The sequence below is a fragment of the Trachemys scripta genome, chromosome 3 (genome assembly GCF_013100865.1).
Source record: "Trachemys scripta elegans isolate TJP31775 chromosome 3, CAS_Tse_1.0, whole genome shotgun sequence".
Classification (NCBI taxonomy): domain Eukaryota; kingdom Metazoa; phylum Chordata; order Testudines; family Emydidae; genus Trachemys; species Trachemys scripta.
Window position 1 is genome coordinate 129,332,780 of NC_048300.1, and position 23,863 is coordinate 129,356,642.

The 23,863-nt window shown below is 36.7% G+C and overlaps 1 protein-coding gene across 2 annotated transcripts in view; it reads left to right on the plus strand.

The window, feature by feature from the left end:
• Positions 1–23,863, plus strand: part of ASCC3 (activating signal cointegrator 1 complex subunit 3) — a 480,033-nt gene that overhangs the window by 380,378 nt on the left and 75,792 nt on the right. For both annotated transcript variants that reach the window (XM_034765979.1, XM_034765980.1), the window contains 4 exons: positions 7,865–8,002; positions 8,093–8,213; positions 13,352–13,484; positions 16,329–16,454. In XM_034765979.1, coding sequence (XP_034621870.1) covers positions 7,865–8,002; positions 8,093–8,213; positions 13,352–13,484; positions 16,329–16,454 — 518 coding nt within the window. The remainder of the gene's footprint in view (positions 1–7,864; positions 8,003–8,092; positions 8,214–13,351; positions 13,485–16,328; positions 16,455–23,863) is intronic.

The following is a 23,863-nucleotide window of genomic DNA, read 5'->3' on the forward strand; positions in this document are numbered from 1 at the left end:
TTTAATAAAATTAAAGCTGAGCTAAAACAATTTCAAAAATTACCAAAAGGTCAGGTTTGCTAATCCTAAACTCCAGTAAATGTAAATGACTAATGAGAGAGCCCCCTAACATTGGAGTTCACGCCATTATCACTGGAATCAAGTTCTGCCAATCTTCACCAATTGCTCAAAATGTAATTTGGACAGAAAAATATTTTCCTGCATTTGGGAATAATTTGGTTCTGCCGGTACTGGGCAGAAAATACGAGATAGATGGTGCCATCTACGTTTCATTCCTTGGATATAATGGGAAATGGGAATCTTAACTGCCTTCTAATAAAGTAATATCTAAAACACATCTACTTTTGATACTGCTTTTCTGCAGCTGATGACTAACTCACTGAACTGCAACTTTTGTATGGTTTGTGTTACAACCTTAACTGTATTTTAGACCAGCATAACAATTCCATTTCACTAGAAGACAGTGAGCAAGACAGCAACACAAAAGGCTTAGCTCAGTGCTCCTGCACTATTTGTGCCAGCTTCCTGCCCTTTGAGGAAGCTGTGAGATTAACTGCAGTTTACACAAGAGAAAGAAGAACAAAGAAGAAATTCACTCACAAGTGGAGTATGTTTTCGGCCCTAAATGGTTGGTACTGATTACCTTTGTAGTCTCCCTCTGAGTGCAGTTGGAGTCACTGTAGGCACTTGCATTAAAACATCATCTTTCATAAACAAGAGGGACCTAGTTGGAGGATTATCTAAGAAGTATCTTTGACTTTGAAACTTGCTCCTGACCCGTTGGCCTATCAGGGCCAAAATTTCTTTGCATGCTGTGCAAAGCCATCTCCTTGGCTTTTAAATAAGGGGTGGACGGGAGATTGGCAGAGTTTGGGTCTAGCTTATTATCCTTCTATTCACTGTTGGACATTTATTTGCATATTAGTTTATGGGGTAAGTGCTTGGAGCACAGAAGAGCCATTTATCTATGTTTTGTTTTTAATTTTAGTAAATAAATATTGTGAATGACTGTGGGCTAGCCCTATATTTTTACATCTCACCACCAAAACACAGAAGGCAAGAGTTGTGTGTTATATGTTACAAAGAAGGTTTTGCAAAGTGTCTTGACATTGGTGATGTTCTTAAATGAGGGCAAAAATACAAACAAACTCTGTGATTTATTTTTTATAATGTTGGATCAAAATATATTTTTTGAAATTGAGCAAGATTAATCTGTAGTTTTGGTCTGGTAAAAAGACATGCTGGGTTATTCGAAAACTAATGCTTGGAGCAAAACAAATCCATCTTGTAGCACTTTTTTTTTTTTTACCCAATTTTTGTGGGGTTTGTTTTTTTACTTGAGAATTCTAACAACTTCAAATTTAGACTGAAATCAAACCAGACACAAATCAAATTAGTGAAATTAGGCAAAATGCTATCCAAACTGCCATAACTTTTTTCTGAGTATTAAACAAAGCTAGAACTGCCAAATGCCTAGCTAAGCCTTCCTCAAGTGTTTCACAAGTCCACCTATAAGAACAGACTACATAAAAAAAAAGAAATTGTTGTCCACTGGCTGAAAGACTATCAATTTTTCATAGGCTTGGAAGGATTAGATTTTTATTGGTAATGGTTGGTAAATATCAATTTCACATCATGCCCACAAACTGCCAAAAAAAATTTTCATCAATAATAATCAAAATTTATAGTAGGCAAAGTAAGAAAAATGCTGCGTGAAAACTTACTACAGTTTGATTTAAGAATATTTACTTTGTATATTTTGACATGTGATACTACAATTCTGCCAAGCCTATTTATGCATTGCAAACCATTATTTCTGTAGTAGCTGCTTGCCATCTAATAGTTTTATTTTCAATGAATTTGCAGTTGGTACAAGTGAAGTATCTTGTGAGATTTAACAGGAGAGTATTAAGTGGGGAAAATGTAAACTACCCATTTAAGTAAACAATTGACATCTTCAAAATTTACTCTAGACTTTAGTCATTTTCTTTTGCCTTCAGCTGGATAGAAAATCTTATTTGTATAATATTTACTTTAAAAAATACAACAGCACTCTCAGAAAACTCCTGGATTAGTTTTGTTTACTGATGTCATTGGTGCTGCTACATCAGAGCTAAATATCGGGCTCCAATTGCCAGTCAATAAACCCCATAAGACTGCTTAAACTGGCTCCACACCAGTCTGACCAGTTGCAGGGCTCTCTTGCCTGAAATGCATGGGAGACAGTGAGAATCCATGCCTGTTCCATGGACAGGAAGCAGTGAGAGCCTCACCTCCATTACCAGCTGATGCCCCTCTGTTCACCTAACAATGGGTCCATAGAAATTGGCTGCACTCAATCTGGCAAGCTTCTTTTGAATGGAGAAGGTGGGGGTGGAGGCGGTGTCAGGATCGGGTTCTTCATCTTTGTGAGGCAGACAGAAGTACACATTTGTTTTCCGGATCTTTGGCTGCAACACGCTGTGTAAGAGCTAGGTATTATTAATTGTTGGTGATGAGGGGGTAGGCCAGAATGGCCCACTGGGAGATCAAAGCCTCCTTCTCACTCTGCCCTCCTTGGATAGCCATGGGATGATACACTGCCTAGCTAACAGCTCTGGTTTGTAGCTGTCAGCCAGGAGTGAATTGTTCAAGCTGATGGCCCATTCGCTCCTTTTAACTTCATAGGAGGCAAACCCACCTTTGAGATTTTGAAAGAAATGCTGTCACCTCAAGGTCCCAATTTATCATATACAGCAGTAGGACTGAGTGGCACTATGGATTGTTACCCAAGGAGGAGGTGGGGTTAGGTAAGTGCCTGGGGGATGGAGGGAAGGCATGGGGAAGGGACCAACCCTTTTCCCCCCTCTTCCAAATTGTACTCGTCTCTGTGGAGGTGTAGCAGTGCTGCTGTTTCCATACAGCAGAAATGATTAGAATCAATTTGTATCCCTTAATTTTGTTAGCTCTTCTTTTCTTTTCCTTTTCTGTCATGTTTGTAGTGCTTTTTGTCTTATGGACAAAATAGAAAATTAAAACTAATTAAGAAAGTGGCACATATTATTATTGAGCTATGATATAATTAGATAGTACTTACCCAGCAAACGAAAGTGAATTTAATATTTTCTAGGATTTAATCCTGCCCCCCTCCCCTTGCCAGACTTTTGAATTTCTTCTCATATTTAAACATAATGGGGAACAAACCAGCTACCAATGTACACCATTTGAACTACAACCACATTTTAATGTCTTGCATTTTGTTAAGATTATTCATTATGAAACCTCTAGATACAACTAAATTCCCAAACACAAACATACCTTCTGTAAGTCATGATCTTTAATAATATTCATACAGGGCCACATCCAACTCCCACGTAGGTCAGTAGAAAGACTCCTCCTGTTGATTTCAATGGGAATTCGATCAGACCCATAATGACCTCTGTATTCCTAAAGAGAGAAAGTGTGTGTGAGAGAGATAATTGTATTTATATTGCGTGTGTGAGATAATTATGTGTATGTATATTGGGGGGGGACAATATATATATAATATAATATGGAAAAAAAATAGGAGAGAGAAAAGGCCATTTGGCTTTTCTACCTCTCACCCTTAAATCAAAAAATCTATCCTCAAAGACTCATAGATTTTAAGGTCAGAAGGGACCATCATAATCATCTAGTCTCACCTCCTGCACATTGCAAGCTCCAGAACCTCATCCACCCACTCCTGTGACAGACCCCTAACCTCTGGTTGAGTTATTGAAGCCCTCAAATCATGGTTTAAGGACTCCAAGTTACAAAGAATCCACCATTTACATTCATTTAAACCTGCAAGTGATCCATGCCTCATGCTGCAGAGGACGACAAAAAACCTCCTGTCTTATTGTTTTGAAGTGATGTTATGCTATAAAATGGGTAGAGAAATCTTGGACAAGCATATCGCTGCCTTTTAAATATTTTAGTGCTAAATGTGTAATTTTATTAATGTATCTCGATTGTGGTAAATGCATATACTTGAAAGCACTTTCCATGGTTAATCTTGTCAGGGATTTTTGGTGTGAGGGGGAGGAGGTTTTGTTTTGTTTTTTTGTTTTGTTTTGTTGGGGGTTTTTTGGGGGGGTAGGAAGGGTTGTTTCTGTTTTGGAATACCAGCACATATGAATACCTGGTCCAAAATAATAAAAAGAGAACTTGATTGTGTGTCTTTAGCAATTATCAAGAATGATCTCTAAATGTTTCTTTTGTTATTGAAGTTTAACTTCCTTCTACAAGATGTTGTTTTTATGACACAAAAGTGTGTCATAAAAAATTAACATTTAGGTATAACAAGGAGATGTTTTTATTTCATTTAACATCTGTAGCAGATGTGAAATATGTAATTATTTTTGTAAAAGACTTCATAACTTTCACGATTCTTTTGTTTGGCACATCTTTCTTTTATTGGGCATTTTAGACAATTGATAAGCATTATTCAGTGGCATATGGTCTGAGTCTGACGTGCTTTGAAAAGAGTACAGAGTACTAATAATGAGGATTCTGTGAAAATGGGAAAACCAGCACAACAGATATGCTTTGAGAAAGTATGGGTTTTTAGCATCTTGAAACAATATATCACACTCAAAGGGACAGAATTGGGCTGCACAATCTGTTAGCTCATTCTTGTCCAATCTGGTCTCCTCCTTTCTTTTGGAGCCAGCATTGTCATCAACTTGCTGAATTATACTCTGACTGGAATGTATTTCAGGCACAGAGTAATGTATCTACTTAAATGGAATCCTATCTTTCTACAAAAGCTTTTTAAGTATAATAAATTTTAAAATATAAAAAACAGTTCTATTAGCTTAAAGTAAATGGTTCAACAGTTTACATATGTGCAGGCACAGAGAAAATGACTACTTACTAGTTTCAAAAAAATCTAGCGAGTTTAGAGAAAAGTTTATTTCTGCCATTTATAACCTTTCTTCTTTTTTTTTTTTTTTGGTATTAATTAATATTTTGCAATGATTACAGACTCCAGTTCAGATTTCAGAGGTGTTTATTAACAGCTAGCTTCTTAATCAAGCTACAGTATGGGAAAGAATGGGAGGGTTTTGTTCATATTTTAAAAATCTATGCAAGTTAGCCCAGGTTACCCAGCATGAGCCCAATTTTGCTCTCATTGGAATCCAGAGAAAAATTCCCCTTGACTTCAGTTGGGGCAGGTTTTAGCCCTAAATTAGTTTAATATTAATTTATGTTAATGTGTGTATATATACACATACCCTAATTTCAATAAAATGTACAGTTTCTTATAGCCATGTTGCTGTATTTAGATTGTTCCTTTTTCTATATCAGAGTTTAAGAAGAAATGTATTACTTTTTTAAACTTTTTAAGAAGGATGATTACATTTATGTTCATTCTACATTTTACTATAAATTTGATGTAGAAACTTTGATGCATCTCACAGTATGTCATGTTGGCGTTAGTGTATTTTTTTTGACTGAGTAAAAATTATTAAATTTACCTAATATTTATCTTATTATGTAGAGATATTTAATACTTTTGCAATAAATAGGCATACGGAAAGGAGTTCTGCTTTAAAATAAATTGTCATCAGAATTTTAAGCCCTGAATTGTGCCTATGGGTAGAAATAGTTTTGTTTATTGTATTGATTTATGTAAAAGTAAGGGGGTCAGCTAGAAGTGACTAGGATTCCCTGCTGCTAGAATGACAGGATAGTAGTGCGTGTGCCAGCTCTCCTGCTAAGGGTTCTTTAGTTTTCCTGTGGTAAATTACACTGCTTTGCAGGTATGACTAACATCACCACAGGACACTGCTGTAATACAAGTCAGGAGAAGAAAAAAATAACCACCGCAGATTGCAAAAAGCAAGAATAACTCCTCTGAATAAATTCCCAGCGGTGTGAATTTGGACTATTTTATGCTGGGAAGTACATGACCAAAAGGAATAGCACAGGTTCTCAGCTGAAAATAACTAATATTGTAAAACTGTTATTGCTGAAGAAATATTCTGATTGGGTGTGTTAGCCATTTGGCTGGTGTAGACATTATAATCAGCCAATTTAATCCCTGTTCTTCATGGAAGAAAAAGATGCCCACATTCTGTATTAACATGGTATCATAATATAATGTTCATATTAACTATGAAATATATGTCATTAGACTAATAAAAGAAAATAAATCAGTCCAAAGCACATCGTTATTATGAGATAATTGGTACTAGGAACCAAAATGTTAACGATATTTTAGTACATTTTGGATTCTCTATTACTTCCATCATTGCTAAAGTAACTAACACTTCAACCAAAACTCCTTTAAAATTATTTGAAATGCTTTGCTCTGCTTCCCAAACTAGATTGCCTAAGTAGGTAAAATATATCAATATTCTATAAAGTGTATTTTTATTCTCAGGCCTTTGTAAAACTTATTTTTTTAAAGTGATGTGTTTTCTATCACATTAGGAGGAGTCTGTGGAACTACATTTTATGTGTTTGCTAGATATCCAAATAATTTTTATTTACCTTAAGAATATAATAAAGATAAATCCCAGAAAACAGTTTTCAACAAAATTAATATTCTGAGCATCAGAAACAGAACATTTGAAAGGCTTTGCAGCAGTGATTATTAATGTAAAGTATTTTAAATTATGTAGATATTTGTTATTAATTTTCTCAATCTTGTATTGTATTGTTTCACTGATCCTTTGTTTGTTTGTAGAGCTAGACACTAACTGGCTGTGCCATTTAGTGTTTACAATTAACAATGTTACCATGATTTGTGGTATAATATTGTCGATGGTACTCACGGTGTCATCAAGAAACCATTGACTAGTGACTGGGTTTAAAAGCCACTGGCTGTAATTGTATTAAAACAACACGAAACAATAAATAGCATTAGCAATAAAATAATAGAACAAATATTTAGAGACAAATCAATAAGCATTTTGGACCAGAACGTGAAGCCTTTTCTTATATTGATGAGCTGTTACTAATAGGAGTAATCCCAATGAAGTAATTGGGATCATTAATGTATGTAATTAGTCATCTAGGCAAGTAAGGGATTCACAGTCTAGCATGAGAAGTTAATGGAATCATAAGCAGTAAGCAGCATGAATTTGTATACAATAAATCTGTCCAGAGAAACCTGATTTTTTTTTCTAAAATTGCAAAATCGTTGAATAAAAGAAAAGTAGTAGTTGCAGTGTGCATGGATTTACTGTAGGATTTGGTACTATAAACTACAAAATCATATCTGAAATACTATTGAATTGGATTGGATAGGAACATACGAATTGGAATTGAAAATGGCTAATATAGCTAAATAAATGGTGTAAATAATTTATTGAGTTGAGGGAACATGTCTAAGTGGGTTACTTAGAATCTGGGTTAGACCTAGTTTTATTTTCATCATAATTAATGTTCTGGAAGAGGAAGTAAGCTACACCCCTCAGTACAAAGCTTGAACAGTTGTCTTTTTGATACTGGCACTTACAATTGAAAACTGTGCCAGGCAGACAGGGCACATACCAGGCAGACCAGGATACTTTCAGCATTCAAATTGCCCAATGCCAGGTTGCTCCTGAACTTACTAATTCATTTTGTTTTTAAAATTAGATAATGTATATATTACATTAATAAAATGGCTATAAAACTCTATTAACTTTAATTATTTCTCTCCCCCGTCCTTCATGTGTTGCTTGGTTTTTTTAAACTGTAAACTGTGCAGGGCAGGAACTGTGTGTCTGTGTGGATATAGACAATGCATAGCACATTGTGGTTGCAGATAGAAAACAGATAACTTATTAATAACAAGAACCCTAAAATATTAAAAACTTCTCAGAAGAATATTTAGTACTGTTCTAAATCATGTAACCATCCTCTGTTGCAGATGAACGATGTTATAGTGACAGTAAGAGACTCTAATCTGAAGCTGACTCTTGCATTTGGAATAGGCATGCACCATGCTGGGCTACATGAGAGAGACAGAAAAACTGTGGAAGAACTATTTGTGAATTGCAAAATCCAGGTTAATTTTTGTTGTTAGTAATACCAAAATGAGATTTTTATGCAGTTTTAAAAGTTCTCTTTGTTACATTAATTTTTCTTTCTGTTTTAGGTTCTTATTGCCACAAGCACGTTAGCCTGGGGTGTAAATTTTCCAGCTCATTTAGTAATTGTTAAGGGAACAGAATTTTACGATGGAAAAACAAGGCGTTATGTGGATTATCCCATTACAGGTATTCAGTTAATCTTACAAATACCTAGTTGCTGAAATGCATTTCAAGCATATGCAAATATGAACTTGAATAATTTATAGTTTTAGGAACTGAACCTTTAAAAATCTATAATAGACACATGTTGGAATAGATTATTGTTGTATTTTTGTTGTATAAATGTGACTCATGAGAGAACTATTCAGTGTTTTTCATATATTCGTTTTTCCTTTTTTGGAAACCTTTCTCTTGCAAAACTACTGAGTTGGTATCATCCTAAGAGGCCATTAAAAAAAAAAAAACTAAAAGCAAAAGACAGTTTGAACACGTACAGTACATTTTGAAGGAACGCTGTAAAATCAAATTTGGCCCGCAAATAAATTATATAAAATAAGTTCTTGAAAAAACATGTGAAAAGTAAATTGTTTCCATGAGTTTATTTTGTTATTATCCACTAGAAAAAGATTTTTAAACAACTATACATTCCTCTACACTAAGTGTTTGCAGTCGAAACATTGCAGCACTCTTAATGGATGAGACTCTGAAATTCCAATCTAATCTTGACTATAAGAAAACTAATATAAGTTTATTGGCCAAACTGAATGAAGCTAAAAAGTAAAGAAAAGCATAAATAGTGAAAGCTGAATAAACTGTATTTTAACTTCAGTTGTGATATAGAAATTCTAATTTTATTTCATGTCTGCCTCCAGTCCACCCAAATTTTGATAAACTGTGTTGCAACCATTTTAGAAAACTCCAGAGAAGTAAGACAGGAACAACTTTGAAAAGTTCAGACAAGGGAGAATATTAATTTGAATGGTACTAGGCCAGGACTAGCTGAAATTATTACAGGTTTCCTGGCCCATTTTATCTGTTACACTAAAGAAAGATAGTTTGATTTTAAACTGTCTGAAGCTTGGCCAGAAAAAGTGTGTTCCTAGGAATCTGAATGTTATTTGTAACATAGTTAGAGATTGATTGCTTTTAACCAACCAGTGTCCCTTTGATAGAACACAGTTGGAACTCAATACATTATAGAGGATGCCCATCCAACTAGTCCATCATAGAGCTTAATTTAGTGTGAATGCTCTACACTCTTATGCAGGAAACTTTGGATCAATTTCCAGGCCAAGTCTCTTGCTTCTGAGTTCTGGCATGACCTGGGAGTATAGCCATCGCAGCATGCTTAACACTTTTGAGAGTCCTTTGTATCATTCTTTGGCTGCTCTAACGATAGTACTAACTGTCTCTGGATAAGGACACATCTAGCCCCTCCTCAGTTGTAAGAATAGTGATACTTGTCTTTAATACTGGTCATGAAGAATGAGCAGGAAAGAACCCAATTTGACTTTCAGATCCCTGGCTGAGTCTTCAGGACTGAAAGTTAGAAAACCCTTTTTTAAAAGTAAATAAATAAATTGAACAAAATCAATATGGAATCAGTGAGGCACAATAAACACAGAGCCCCACTATGCTTTTTTTATAGACTTGCCTTTCAGAGTATAGCTGCACACTTAAGTGTATTGTGTGTGGATTCTTGAATAGGCTTTGGGTATTGTGAGTCTGTTGATCCTTGAATAAGCTTTCAAGGGAAATGTCACATTCTGTACAGTAGCATTTTCCCCCTATTTTTGTAATTTAATTTTGCTGTCTGTAATTTCACAGAAAATTATGGTATTGGAAAAGGCTAGTTTTAAATAGATCTAATAATGCTTTCACATGGTCTGGTTTGAAAAGGTATTTTTTGTTGTTGTTTTAACTTTCTATAAAATAGTGTTCAGGGTATTTGAAAGTTGTGAGGAAAAGGGATTTTAGTTTTGCCGATCAGCAGTTTGATGAGCAGTGTGTTCTTTTTGCACTTAACGCAAATTATCATATGTCCCTGGTCTTGTCTGCAATACAGGGTTTGTCTACACTGCAAAGAAAAACTTGCATCACTGAGTCTTAGAGCCCAGGTCAATTGACTTGGGCTCACGGGGCTTGGGCTGCAGGGCTAAAAATGACAGTGTAGATATTCAGGATCAGTTTGGAGCCTGGACTCTAAGACCCTCTTCCCTTGCAGGCTTTCGTAGCATTGGCTCCTGCCCAAGCCTGAACGGCGGCACTACTATTTTTAGCCCCACAGCCCAAGCCCTGTGAGCCCAAGTCAGTTGATCTTTTCCTCTGAGATTTGGTGCAGTGGGTTTTTTCTTTGCATTGTAGACATATCCACAGAGACTTTGCTGGCATAGCTTTGCCAGCAGAGCCCCCTAAGGAGATTGAGCGTATTCTATCAGAAGGAGGTTTTTTCTACCCGCATAGCAACACCACCTCCATCAGTTACATTATGTATGCTGACAAAAGCACTCTGATGTCTGCATAGTTACATCTACACCAGCAGCTATGTCAGCTGAGTTCACACTCTTAGCCAGCCACTATAGTTATGCCAACAAAACTTTGTAGTGTAGACCAACCCCGTCTCACTTTCAGTTCTGCCCCTAGGTATGCCTGTTTAACTTCTGTTTAAAATCTAATAGGAGTGTAGAACAAGTTCAGATGTGGTATAAACTGATTCATTTCCATTAAAATTACCTGCCTGTTCTAGGGCTGAATTTCGTGCCTAGTGTACAAGTCAGGGCAGAATGAGGTCCTTCAATTACTTGCACATAGGCCAGTAGTTTGAAAATAATAGCAGAGCCTAAGTTCCTAAGTTCACATCTGAATTTAAGCATGGTTGGAGAGAGTACAAATCTGAGGTTTTGGGGTGGGCCAATCTCTGATACAAGACATTCACTCAGCCAGTTGGATTGCTTTTGACATTTCAATAGTTTAATCCAAGCAGTGTATAGTCAGTAAAGAAAATGTTGGGTTTGGCTAGCTATACAGTGGATATTGGCAAAAATCATTTCCTGATGCCTTTTGGTAAATCCATTTCATATGCATTATCGTACACTATTTTAATGCACTATCAAATAGCAGGAAATATTTCATCATTCTCCCTTGTAGGCATCTATTCATAAATACCATTTGGGGATCCATTTCATTTTATAGTTGAACATCAGTCTTAATTTAACAATGAACAAACTGCATAAAGATTATTGTTGTTGTTTATATAGCTCATAGAGAATACAGAACAGAAAATATAAAAAAGTTAAAAGGTAAACAGTAATTCATGCTTGAAAACTATTTTCTGGTTTCATTTATATTATTCATATTGAGGTACAAGCTAAAGGCCCCAAACAAAGCTCAAGGCTCTATTGGGTGTGGTGTAATACCACCAGTAAAACAAAATCAGTGCTTGCTCTTGAGAACTCGCAATATTAGCTAGTAAGGCAACACAAATAAATGGATAAACAGACATACAGGGTGGGGTGGGGGACCAGGTAACAACAAAGACAGATGTGTTTGTATAATTTGGTAACCTTAATGCTCATAGTAGTCACAACTGGGCTGTCAGCCCAATCTGTATCCAACAGTGTGTTTTATAGACATCACAACAGAATGGATTTTAAGGAGGGATTTGAGTCTTTTCATTTGAATGTTACTGTACCTGCTTAAATTCTTATCATAGGGGGAGCTAGTTGTGACCCCTGTATTTAGGTTGTCTAACACTTTCCATTATGAAGGATTCTTGTGACCTTTTCTTTAAGAAACAGCAACATCTCTATTGTTTGCAGTTCTTTGATACACCTCAGGAAGAAACGCCTCAGATGATAGAAGATGCCTTTTCTTTTCCTGTGAAATTCCATTCAGATCTAGCTGAGTTGTAAATTGTTAAAAATCACAATGTCCCTTCTCTCACTTGCATTCCTCAGAACATTTTTGGCAGCCTGACAAAACTACTGAATGTTCTAAAAATCCCACCACTTGCCAGTGCCAACGCACCAGCAGTAGAAGAAGACACTGCACTGGCAATGCGGGGGAGCTACCAGAGCAGCTGTAGTAGGAGCATGGGGCGGGGGAAAGCCAGAATGGGCTTTCCTGACCGTCTCTTTCTCCCCCACCAACCTAGCATATTTCCCTAGTGTTCTATTTCCCAGCATGGGGTCAGGTATTCCTCCAACTTCCAGAATGAGGACAGAGAGAGAGTGATCATTGAACTGGGCTCACCTGTAAGAACCAGGGATCCACTGTCATAGGCCCCCCACCCCCACCTTTGGACATGGAGCAAGAACACCCTCCACTCCTGGGGAGAGGGGAGAAGCAACAGAGAGAACAAAACCAGGCTCTCTTCCATAATGTTCCCCACCATACCTATTATTTAGCCCCAGCACTCCATCTATCATGTGGGGCCCCACAAGAGGCAGGAGCTATCACCTCCTGGCAGTGGAAGAGACAGATCTACCAGGTACTTATCTGGCCCCATACATTATCATAATATCATAGAGCTTCACAATCTTTAATATGTTTATCCATACAACACCCCTGTGAGGTTGGGAAGTGCTTTTATCTCTGTCTTACAGATGGGTAACTGAGGCACAGAGAAGCTAAGTGACTTGGCCCAGGTCACACAGAGAGTCTGCAGCAGAGCAGGGAATTAAACCCAGATGTCCCTAGGCCCAGGCTAGCACCCTAGCCACTGACCTTCACTATGTGGGAGGCTCCTCTGAGCATCCTTTAGACCAGTATGTGGCACCATTCCCCTATTCTGGCATGCTAATGAAGCTCAATTGATAGACGTCTCTCATTGTTCCCACAACTCTGGAAAATTGTATTTAAAAAAATGTTAACAAAGCATTTGCAAAGTCAAACACTAGAAAATTAGGAGCTGCTAAATCTGTGGTTGCCCATGAGTCCTTAATTGAGCCCTCTTGTGCAAATGCATTATGGTCTTTGATGCATCTGATGAAGTGGGTTTTAGCCCACGAAAGCTTATGTCCAAATAAATTTGTAAGTCTCTAAAGTGCCACAAGGACTCCTCGTTATTCTTTACCATAATTTTTCATGTGTAATTATTATTTGTATTTGAGGCCCCAGTAAGGTTTGGGGTTGCATTGTGGTTGGTGCAGTGCAAACACTTAGAAACACATAGTCCCTGCCACAAAGAATTTTCAGTCTGATTTTAGACAAGATTTAGCCAGTGGGAGTAACAAACAAGGAAGGGTAAATGAGGTTATAGAGAAACAATATATCCTATGCTGTAAATTGTATCGAAATAAATGTATTTATCATCTGTTTTGTAGATGTACTTCAGATGATGGGACGTGCTGGTAGACCACAGTTTGATGACCAAGGCAAAGCTGTGATTTTAGTCCATGATATTAAGAAAGACTTCTACAAAAAGTTTCTTTATGAACCTTTTCCAGTAGAATCAAGGTAAAGTTTGACAGGAAAGAAAACAGATAAAAGTGCATACAGCAAATGTGAAGTAGATGAAAGTGAAGTGGGACATAGATGCACCAAAATATTGGGACCTCTAAACGCAGTAGTCCTTCCATGTGTTTAGTGCATCCCTAGATAAATGTTATTCTGCTTCTGGGTGCTTTCTCAGATGAAAGCACTTCTGGGTGCTTTCTCAGGCTGTTTTGAAAGCGAATGTAGAATAATTATTTATGCTCCCGACAACTCCAACAGAAAATTTGGTCACAAAAGTACTTAGTAGGGGGAAAAAAATCAGATAAAGTTTAAGTACTTTTCGCATGGGATTTTCATACTATTCTAGACCTATTAAAAGATATAGAGATATCAAGCTCAAAGGGAAATGTATCTTGTAAACAATTGCTAATACTTCTTTCAAAGTGGGAGCTGCAAGATTTTTGAAAAATAGGAAAACAAAGAAATATTTCGGATTCTCTCCTAACCTCACTAGTTAATCCATGATCTATCATTTGTTAGTCAATTCAATGCAAGTACATATAACGGTAGCTAGTATAATCCCCTCTATCATAGACAATCATGTACCCTTTTTTTTCTTAAGGAACAACTAGGGTTTATAAACCTCTTTAACCAATCAGATGTTACCTACAGATGTGCTTTGTTTCAAATACTTATGCTCAGTGTTTGTCACACTAGAAAAAATGCATAGAAAAGTATATTATCAGTAGAAACAAAAGAAACCTGAAGGAAGTCTTCAGTATGATGTAATTCTAGACAAAAAACGGGGTATTAAAATGCAAATTTTTTACCCAGACCATATTATTTTGGCAATAAACCAGGCAGCCTTTCTATCTGATTCCTAAGAAGTATCTCTAAAAATAGAAACATTCTCTTAATCAAATACACAAATGATCATCCTGATTTTTTCATTGTAATATTATTGAAATGTTCATTATGTTATTTAATATAAACAGATAATATGCTGATAAATTTTGAGACAAAGACTTAGAGATTGACCTTAATCTTATAAATCTCTGATTAGTTGAGACACATCTTGGTTTCTGGTTATGATCATCAAAGGCTTTTGAGCTAGAGGCTCTCTGGTATAAAAGAGAGGTTGCCATTGGCATGTGTTTTTTCTGAAGGTTCCTAGCTTTGGGACTCCTTCCCTCCTTTTGTATACCAAAAGGTTGTATTATATGTTATTCCCTTTTAGTTGCATTTACCGTTATATTTTCAGTAAACATTTTAAAAATAAATTGATATTTCCATGGCACAATTACAGGAATAGCTGCACTTCTGTCCCCGTCTGGTCTCTCTAAGCACTCCTCCTCAGGTGTCAGGCTTTGTCTTGACCTCTCCTAAGTTGGAATTCCAAGCCAGCACTCCCTATCTTAGATCATGCCCTATACTACAGTACTCAGTAGGAGTATCTACACTGCATTGTAAACCTGAGCCTGTGGAATGCAGGTGTGTGGACTTGGTGTTTCTAAGCCCATGATTGAGCATCCATACTGCACTGTACACCTGGGTTTACAGTTGCTGGGCCTTGGTTTCACAGTTGTGCTAACATGTCCATGTTGTACTATGCAGACCTTCTGACTTGGGCCTGCAGTTTGACCTGCATCCATATGCAAAATAACAGGGCGTAAGCCCAAGTGACAGCGGGACTCTGTCTCTGATCCATCCCCTTAGCAGGGTCCTAGGAGCTGGGTCCTGAGTTCCTGCTGACCTAACTCAGACTGATTTTTGTGTGTGTACAGAAGGGAGACCTGGGTTCAACCTAAGTGAGAGCTCGAGCTTAGTGTGCAGTGTAGACATACCCAGTGTATCAACCATGTTTATCCAGCAGGTCCAACTGAGTTCAGACATCAGTGGTTCTTCCCTTTGGGAGTCTATAGTCAGTGATGTACAGTTACAAAACAGCCTTTATAAAACCAAAGTATTGTTTATTTTAACAGAAGGAGCAAAATATTTAGAAGAAAAGAATTTTAAAGCAGTAAACAGATTACAAATATCGTCTCACCTAAAGGTTTACTATCCCCAGATGGTAACGTAGGCAGGCCTAACTTCTTCAGACCCCGGAACCAGGTGCCTGTGTTTCTGGCTGGCTACCCCAAACAACTCCTCCCTCTCTTGAGAGAGAGAGAGAGATCCTAAAGGGCTGTAACTCAATTAGTTGACAATTAAATCCAAAACGCAGTACTCTTAAACTGCCAAGATTCTTTTTTTCTGCTGCATTCCTGGGCTTTACCCCTTCCGGCCAAAACTAGTTTTGCAGGTTGGCTCCAGGGAAAGTAAAATCTTCAAACCTTAACATTTGGACATTGTCTCTTAACAATCCTCAAGTGTTTGCTTCAGGGATTGCTTATCTTGAGCCATTATTTCCATGTCTGCTTGTTTTTCCTTACCGCTCACTATTAAACTAAACCAATATATTCATACAGTAAACATCCCAACAACAAGGTAAACATGCAGTATGCATAAATGATTCCAGACAGCTACAATTCCATCCCATTCGAAACATGTCCTAAGAGTACTGCGGTTTGGATTTAATTCTCAACTAATTGAGTTACAGCCCTTTAGCATGCACAAGTTGCATCCTATTAGCATGAGATGGTTGCTCTAACCTGTAATGATGATAGTGACATTACGAGAACATTTCCCACCCCATCCCCGTGGGAAAAAAAATATTTTTAGATTAAAAATTTTAAACTCTTTTTAAAAAGGTGTTTTTGCTTTTTATAGACAAGGGCTGTGTGTGTTGGTTATGCACAACTCCACAAAATACAATTTTTGTCCTTTGTAAAGTTAACAGATGCCTTTTTCCATTGTGTCCTTTAGTTTGTTGGAAGTGCTCTCTGATCACTTGAATGCTGAAATTGCTGCTGGAACTATTACTTCCAAGCAGGATGCGATGGATTACATCACCTGGACTTACTTCTTCCGTCGTCTTATCATGAACCCTAGGTGAGTGTAAAATGAAAAAGTAATGTAACTAAGTTTCCATTGTTTATAATTAGAGTCCAGAATACTCAGCATGTCTGACAATCAGGCTAATACAGACTCAGTCCTAGGAAAGAAAGGCACATGCAAATGGTTCACAACATTTCTCAAAATATGAAAACATCTGTTGGTAGATAACTTAGACTTTACATTTCAGTAACAATTAAAAAGTCATATTATTAAGAGGGCCTAATCAAAATTGCTAACCGTATCCCTAAATTAAAAGCCCAGCTGGTCAAATTGCTTTATATATTTCTCTTTATGGTTTTAATATTGTTTTTAGTGATCACAGTGACATGTTATGCACAGCTTCCTATCGACAATCTATCATCAGCTGAATTGCTTAATCATCGATGGAATAGCTATCAGCTGTTTCTATGTGATGTTTACCATCTTTAGAAGAGATTGGGAAAGATGTAGTTGACCATTATTGTCATCTTTCCTTGCTCCAGCTGGTATGCAAACCATTGTGAGCTGTTCTAACCATGTAGCTCCCCCTTTGCTTCAACATTGTTTTGAATATATGTTCACCAACCAAAATATGTAGAGAACAAAGGATTTGCCATTTCATAAATACCATCTGACTGACGCAGGATCATAATACTCACGTAACCACATAGCAAATTCCATAGCACTTGGCAGCATTTTTAATTTGAGTTCCTTATAAGCAGTTGTGAGTGCTAAATTCACAAGTAGAAATAGTCAAATAACAAGTTGCCTTAACTTCAAGTTTAGTTCTTCATTAGTTCTATATTCTCCATCTAGGCCTTCACCCTGAATCTTTCTTAAGCAACCTTCGCAAGTGCATTTTGAAAATGGAAAATACAGAAAGTCTTTTCTTGTATGAGTTTGTTTTTGTGCTTATTAAGGCTACTGAGAGAAACCAGGTTGTGGATTTGCATGCACAAATGCTAATTCAGTGTAATGAGTAATCATAGGAGAACTTTATAAAGAAATGAATTCTAATACTGGATTTTCATGTTTAAATGATTTAATTAGTGGATCTAATTTGGCAAGTTTTCTGTCCAGCAGTGTCAAGCTCCAGCGTAAGTCTCCTTTGTAGAGAGGTTTCTTGAATACAAAATAGATTACATAGGTAGATATAGATACAATACAGTTATTATTTGACTAATGTGTAAACTGTCTAGGTTATACAAAACGTTCCTTACCTGAGGTTAATGTTTACAGATGCCCCTTACTTCTGAAGCATTTTTCTAATGATGGTACATAATATGAAAACGTACATTTCAAGTTATAACTCAACATTAATTTTTAAGGACAAATTGCTGCTTTGAGCCAGAATCCCTGAATAATCTTGGCCAGGAGAGCAGCACATGTGATAAATGGAATGCAAAGTTTTCTCAACAGGTGCTGAGGGAGAAAGTGAATAAATCTGACCTGGAGTTCTCTGTGTGTAGTGGTGGTGTGGGTGGGAGACAGTCAAGTGGATGCAGAAGGGGAAGGGATAGGGATACTTACAGAATGGTTTTGTGGGGGAGATTAGGATCTGATTGTATGGGGAACACAGAATGATGTGGAGATGTGAGGCAGATAGTCCAGAGTCTTAAAAGGGTAGATCCGCTGAGCTGGTGAGGGCCACTTCAGAGTGAAGTCTGGTAGGCGTTGCTAATGTGGATGATGGGACAGCAGATTATGAAATAGGAGTCCTGCATCAGTTTGTGTGAGTGCCACACATGGAACAATACCGACGCAAGTTGAAGCCATCAACAGCCTGCTTCTTATTTCCTCTCTCCTCCACCTGCATTTATGCACACAGTGTTCTTTCTAGATTCAGAGAGGCCTCAGAGAAGGGGCAGGGCAGGGCTAGGGTGTTCAGTTTTGTGCGATTAGAAAGTTAGCCTAGTCAGGCTAGTCAGTATTTCATTGAGAAGCACCTAAGGAAAACTCAGGTGCTTCAGGAGGAGGATTCCAGATTCATTCAAAACCACGCTTTTCCTTCTAAGCTAATTCCCAGTATAGTAATGGAGAGTACTGTGCCATAGAGGAGCTTCATTTTTTGAATGACATAAAACCAAGGTCCTAACCACTTGTAGTCCTTAAGGATCTAATATCTCCTTTCACACTAGTAGAAGTGTTCTGGCTATATTCCAGTTTTGATGCTTACAGTTTGTCCACGGTGTCTGAATTCCCCCTGCAGTTTCAGTTGGCTATATAATTCTTCTTCACTTCTGGCCCTAAGCTGTTTTGTAGCCTTCCTCTCCACTGTGAAACAGCTAATGCTTTTCATCCAACATGTGTTTGCATGGTGGTGAGTGAAGTAATTCCTGCATGCATGATTTGTAGAGTGTTTTGTGATTCTTTGGGTTGAAAGGTATTGTATAAATGCACAGTGATGTCATGTTTCCAAATGAACAGACTTAGATAGTATGTAATAGACTTAAATTCTCATTTATTTTATTGCCTATTATGTGCTACTGCTGTATAAACAAATTTAGAATCTGTCAAACTACACCTGCAAAGTCCAATAATAAAAAGTCATTAGTCTTATTGTAAACTCATGACTATGTAAACCATATTAATTTGATTTTTACCTTTTCTGAGAGAGAAATTAAGATCAAAACAAGTTTTCATTTTAAGTATCCAGGTATCTGATATAGTTTAACCTCTCTCTTTCCGTTGCTGAATAGCAATAAAAAGTTCATCACAATTTTCAAAATGTTAAAATAAATCCCAAAAAATGACCTCAGAACTTTTCATTCTTATTCTAAATTTGTGGGGCACCATATCAGACTTTAACATCTCAATACTTTAGAATGCATAAAATAGATATAAGAAAATGTTTCTGCAACAAATTTTAAATAATCTGTCATACCTTCTATATTAATATGTTTAAGTTATGGCATTGCAAATATGTAAATATTACATTATTTACTTTTACTGAATTATTTTAGTTTCCCTGGTCTGTTGAATTGTTGAATCCATCTGTCCTGTTATCTGTAAGCAGGGTTCCTAACTTTATTGATAAAAAGAGTAATTGAGCCCATGATTAGGAGGGTGGGGATGTTGGCAGCTGGTATTGTTCAGGGGATGCTGAATAGTAGCCACTTTGTTAACTAGACCATGAATAGGCCTTGATATATAAATGAGAGGGGCAGTCCAAATGAATTCATCACAACATGCCAAGTTTCCAGTCCATTGTTTATTTTACTAAGAGCCAGTCATTTTTAAATATTCTAGGGATTTGAAATTTGTGTTTTGAGTTAAAGCTTTTATCTTGATTGCAAGCAGGTACTGTGCCATGCCACAAGGTGCTTCCACATCAATCTTTATTTATAAGGCTGTGGCCAAAGAGAATGAGACTGGCCGAGAGTTCTGTTCTGTGGGGGAAAAAAAAAAGTGAGATTAGCCTATCACAGCTGGCAGGTTGGAGACCTAGATAAAGACCACATCTCATCAGTAAGGAAAAGAGATCCTTGGCTTTGGGTGAAATTAATAGACTCTGTCCATTCTATTAACCTTGTGAAAGGATAGACTTCATTAGTCCAACTTTTTCTTCAAAAGGGAGACAACCATTTGAAACATTTTTGAAAATCAAGCTCCAATATTTTATGCTACACACTTAATCAGAAAAAGAGGGATAGAAACCTACTACATATGTGACACTAAGCAGAATTAATTTTGCAGTTGGAACGTTAATGTGGTGATAAACTTTCTCTCCATATAGCTACACATTGAAGTGAGGAATTGAAATCACTTCTCTTTATGTAAATTGAATGTTCATTAATGACAGATTTTATTGTTGATTCATTCAAAGATTGTCCTTAAAAGATTTTCCATTTTGTGACAACCTTGGAGAATTTACCACAGTGAAAGAATAGTGTAGCATAAATTATAATAAAATAGAATTGTCTCAGTTAATTAGATGTTCTTATTAGTGCACAATTTTTCATTATATCTCACATACGCAGTTTCTTGCACATTGATTGGCTAAGTGTGTCTAATTTGCATATTATGGTTATTTCTCCTTCAAAGTGCAGATTCTATTACTAGACTGAGGGCTATTATTAACCATTCAAAGTAGCATAATTTTCATAATCAATCCATAGTTATTTCTCAGTGACCAAATAGCAATTATGCAAAACCCTCAGCATTCAATGACTAATGCCTTCATGATACCCATCTATATGCCCACAAGTTGTAAGAGCACCTAAATTTCTGACCCCCTATCAATCCTTTTGCTGCAGATAACTCTAGAAATTAAATACAATGATAATATAATACTCACATTTATGATACATATAGTCCAGTGATTTATGACATTGGCCAAAAACAGATTCTTCAAAGGAAGGTGTAAGAAATCTCATAATGGACAATTATTAAATGATCCATACATAGAAATTTTCTTCATCACCATTTAGTTATTGGCATGTGCTCTTTAAATAGGAAGGTTTGTTTTCTTTACAAATGTGGTTTAACTGTGAATGTTCTTACTATTCACATAACTCGGATATTTTTAAAATTCTGCTAAACTCTTACCCTGAATAATACTTTGTGGTCATGAGTTCCACTGGATAATTTTTATTTGTGTGACTAAACAGTTCCTTCCATCAGTTTTTAAATTTGTTGCCTTTTAATTTCATTGGATGATACTTTGTATTAAGAGAAAAGGTAACTCGGAGGACCAGAACAGTCTTCTCTATACCATTCATTGCTTTATGCAGCTCTTTCATGGCTCCTCTTATTCATCTCTTCTCTAAACCAAGTAGTATTAGGGCTTGTCTACACTTGGGATGTAACTGCACTGATGTAACTGCACAAATATTGGTACGTTTGTTTTGGGTTTTTTTGGTGGTTTTTTTTTTTTTTTGCACTGATGTAACTGCACTAATGCAACTCCCTAATATTGGTACGTTTCAAAAAGATAGGTGACTTTCACCAGAATGATTTATGCTGGTGTCAATCTGCAGTTAAGTCATGCTGGCAAAAGTCATTTTTTACACCCATATAGTAAATCTACACTAGAGGGTTGCAATAGTACAGTTGCACCATTACAAAAATTCCCAGTGTAGACAAGCCCCTAGGCTTTATTACCTTTCTCTCTCATTTTACTTTAAAAAGGAATTGTTCTTAGTAAAGAGGAGCTAAGTCTTCTTCAAAGGAAAAAGAGGTGTGTATCAGAAGGTTAGGTGAAATGAGAAGAACGGAAGGGAAGAAGACTCAAAAGTTGTGGTACCCATGTTTGTTATGAATGGGGAAGTTTAAGGGTAATAGCCAATCAGAGTAGAGGGATTTATATTAATCAAAGTCCAGGGGTAAGAGGATGGGACTACATTGCAGCATAATAATTTATTAATACCCATAACCAGGACTAATAGACCGTGCTGATAAACACCAGTTTATCTACTTTGTGCTTTTGGCCTCTGAGTTTGTTTAGTTCCAGATGTTGGTTTTTACGTCATAAATATGAAGCACACTTATGTCACTATTTAAGTAGTGTAATGAGTTTATGTTTCCCAATTACCTTGGGAAGCACAGAAATATGATGTGACTCATATTTCTCTGGGATTGTTTATGTAAATGTAGTACTTTTTATTGACAGCATGTTTTGAGATTATGAAGTTGGTTCATTTCATTACCAAACAAAAATTATACTGTGTATCAGTTTAGCAAAACCTTAATTTCAGTTCAATGGGTAAAGAAGGATCATGGAGTTGATAGTGTTAGTCAGAAATCTAGGTAATGAGGAATTTCTGCAGTACAGCCTTGTCTCTTGCTCATAAATCTTGGCGGGGTGCTGGGCGTTTGCACAAGCATGACCTTCCTTCTCTTCCCTAATCTATTGTGAATGGTGAGTTCTTCTCTGAGAATGTTGTTAGACCCCAGCACTTGCACACTGAGAAGCCAAATCACGTGATCCAGCTGCTCTTCTGGATCATGCTTTGTCCAAATGGACTGTACATCTAGGCATACAACAGGAAAAGTAAGTAAGTGCCTCAAATGTACAGGGTGCCCAGTGTTTCTGAATTTGTGGTAAAAACTCACTTATGTAGCAAAACTACATGTGAAGGTCTGAATTAAGGCAATAAACCCACTAACAAATTCCTTTCTGACCTCCGAGAAAGTGGGATCTGATATCTTGGAGTCCTCTGATGAACATAATCCAAATCAAAAAAGGGAGACATAGCAGAGTTCTTGCTGCCGTGGAATATAAAGGAATACATTAAAATAAATATATAACCTGCCAAAAGCAATTTTTATTAATTTTCAGTAAGTAAGCAAATACGAGACAGTATTAAGTAGACACATGTACTCATAAAGATTATAACCTACACATGCAATGGTAATATATCAGCCCAATAGTAACAAGCTCCAATGAAGCTGGACAGTTCCCTTCCCAATCAAACATACTGAATCAGTTTGCCCCCAATACAATATACACCCACAGACACTGCTGGGACTTGCTTACTGTGCTCCCCCTAACAGTGATGTGCTCAATAACATGGATTCACCACAAACATCTCACTGCCAGGAACGTTTTCAGAAAATGCCATTCCCAGTGAATTCCTCTGACTGCCTAGGGCCACAAGCCAAGAGAAAGAACATATGAAGATGACAATGAATGCGTGTCCCTTATTAAAGCTTGTATGTAAAGGGTATTGTGTTTTCAAAATCATAAGTCTCAAAAAGCATACATTGAGTTTGGTATTCAATTTAGCAGATTTTGCTTAAAGAAAAAAAATCCTGAGAAAACCTTCACAATAGCAAGATTATTTGTGTAATATTTTCAGCTGTCTTTGCAACCCGCTTTCATTATGTGTGTCATTATTACTACCGTATAACCTGAACATAAAAAACATGAGGCTGTAACAAATGACTTCACAGCATTGACAGTTATAGCAGGACCATTTCGAGCCTGATGAAAAATTTCCCAGAGAGATCTCAGGTCAGGTTTACATAAGCTAAACAGGAAACGATTGCCACTATCCACATTAAATCCAAAATGTTTTGTGTAACTTCATCTACATTTTATGTTGCTACACGTCTCTCTATCACTCTCAAATGATGAAATTCCACACTTGCTTAGATTAGATTAGATTAATAAATTCATGTTTCATGGTTTATTATTCTTGCTAAACTCTACTAGATTTGAGGATTTAAATATATTATTTTAAGACAATAAAAAGTTAGTTCCTTCAGTTTTTGATTGTTTAAATTTTATATACTTTGTACATTTTTATGTTACCAAGGGGTTTGTTATTGCTGTTTCCCAGTGGACTACTAATGGAAGTTAGCCTGTCTAGCCCATGTGCTAGATGGTGTTAGTATAAAACTGCCTTTGACTTTCACACCTCTCAGGGGACGAGTAATTGTTGTGTTCAAACAGCCTGTAATTGTGATCCCGCTGGCTTTCT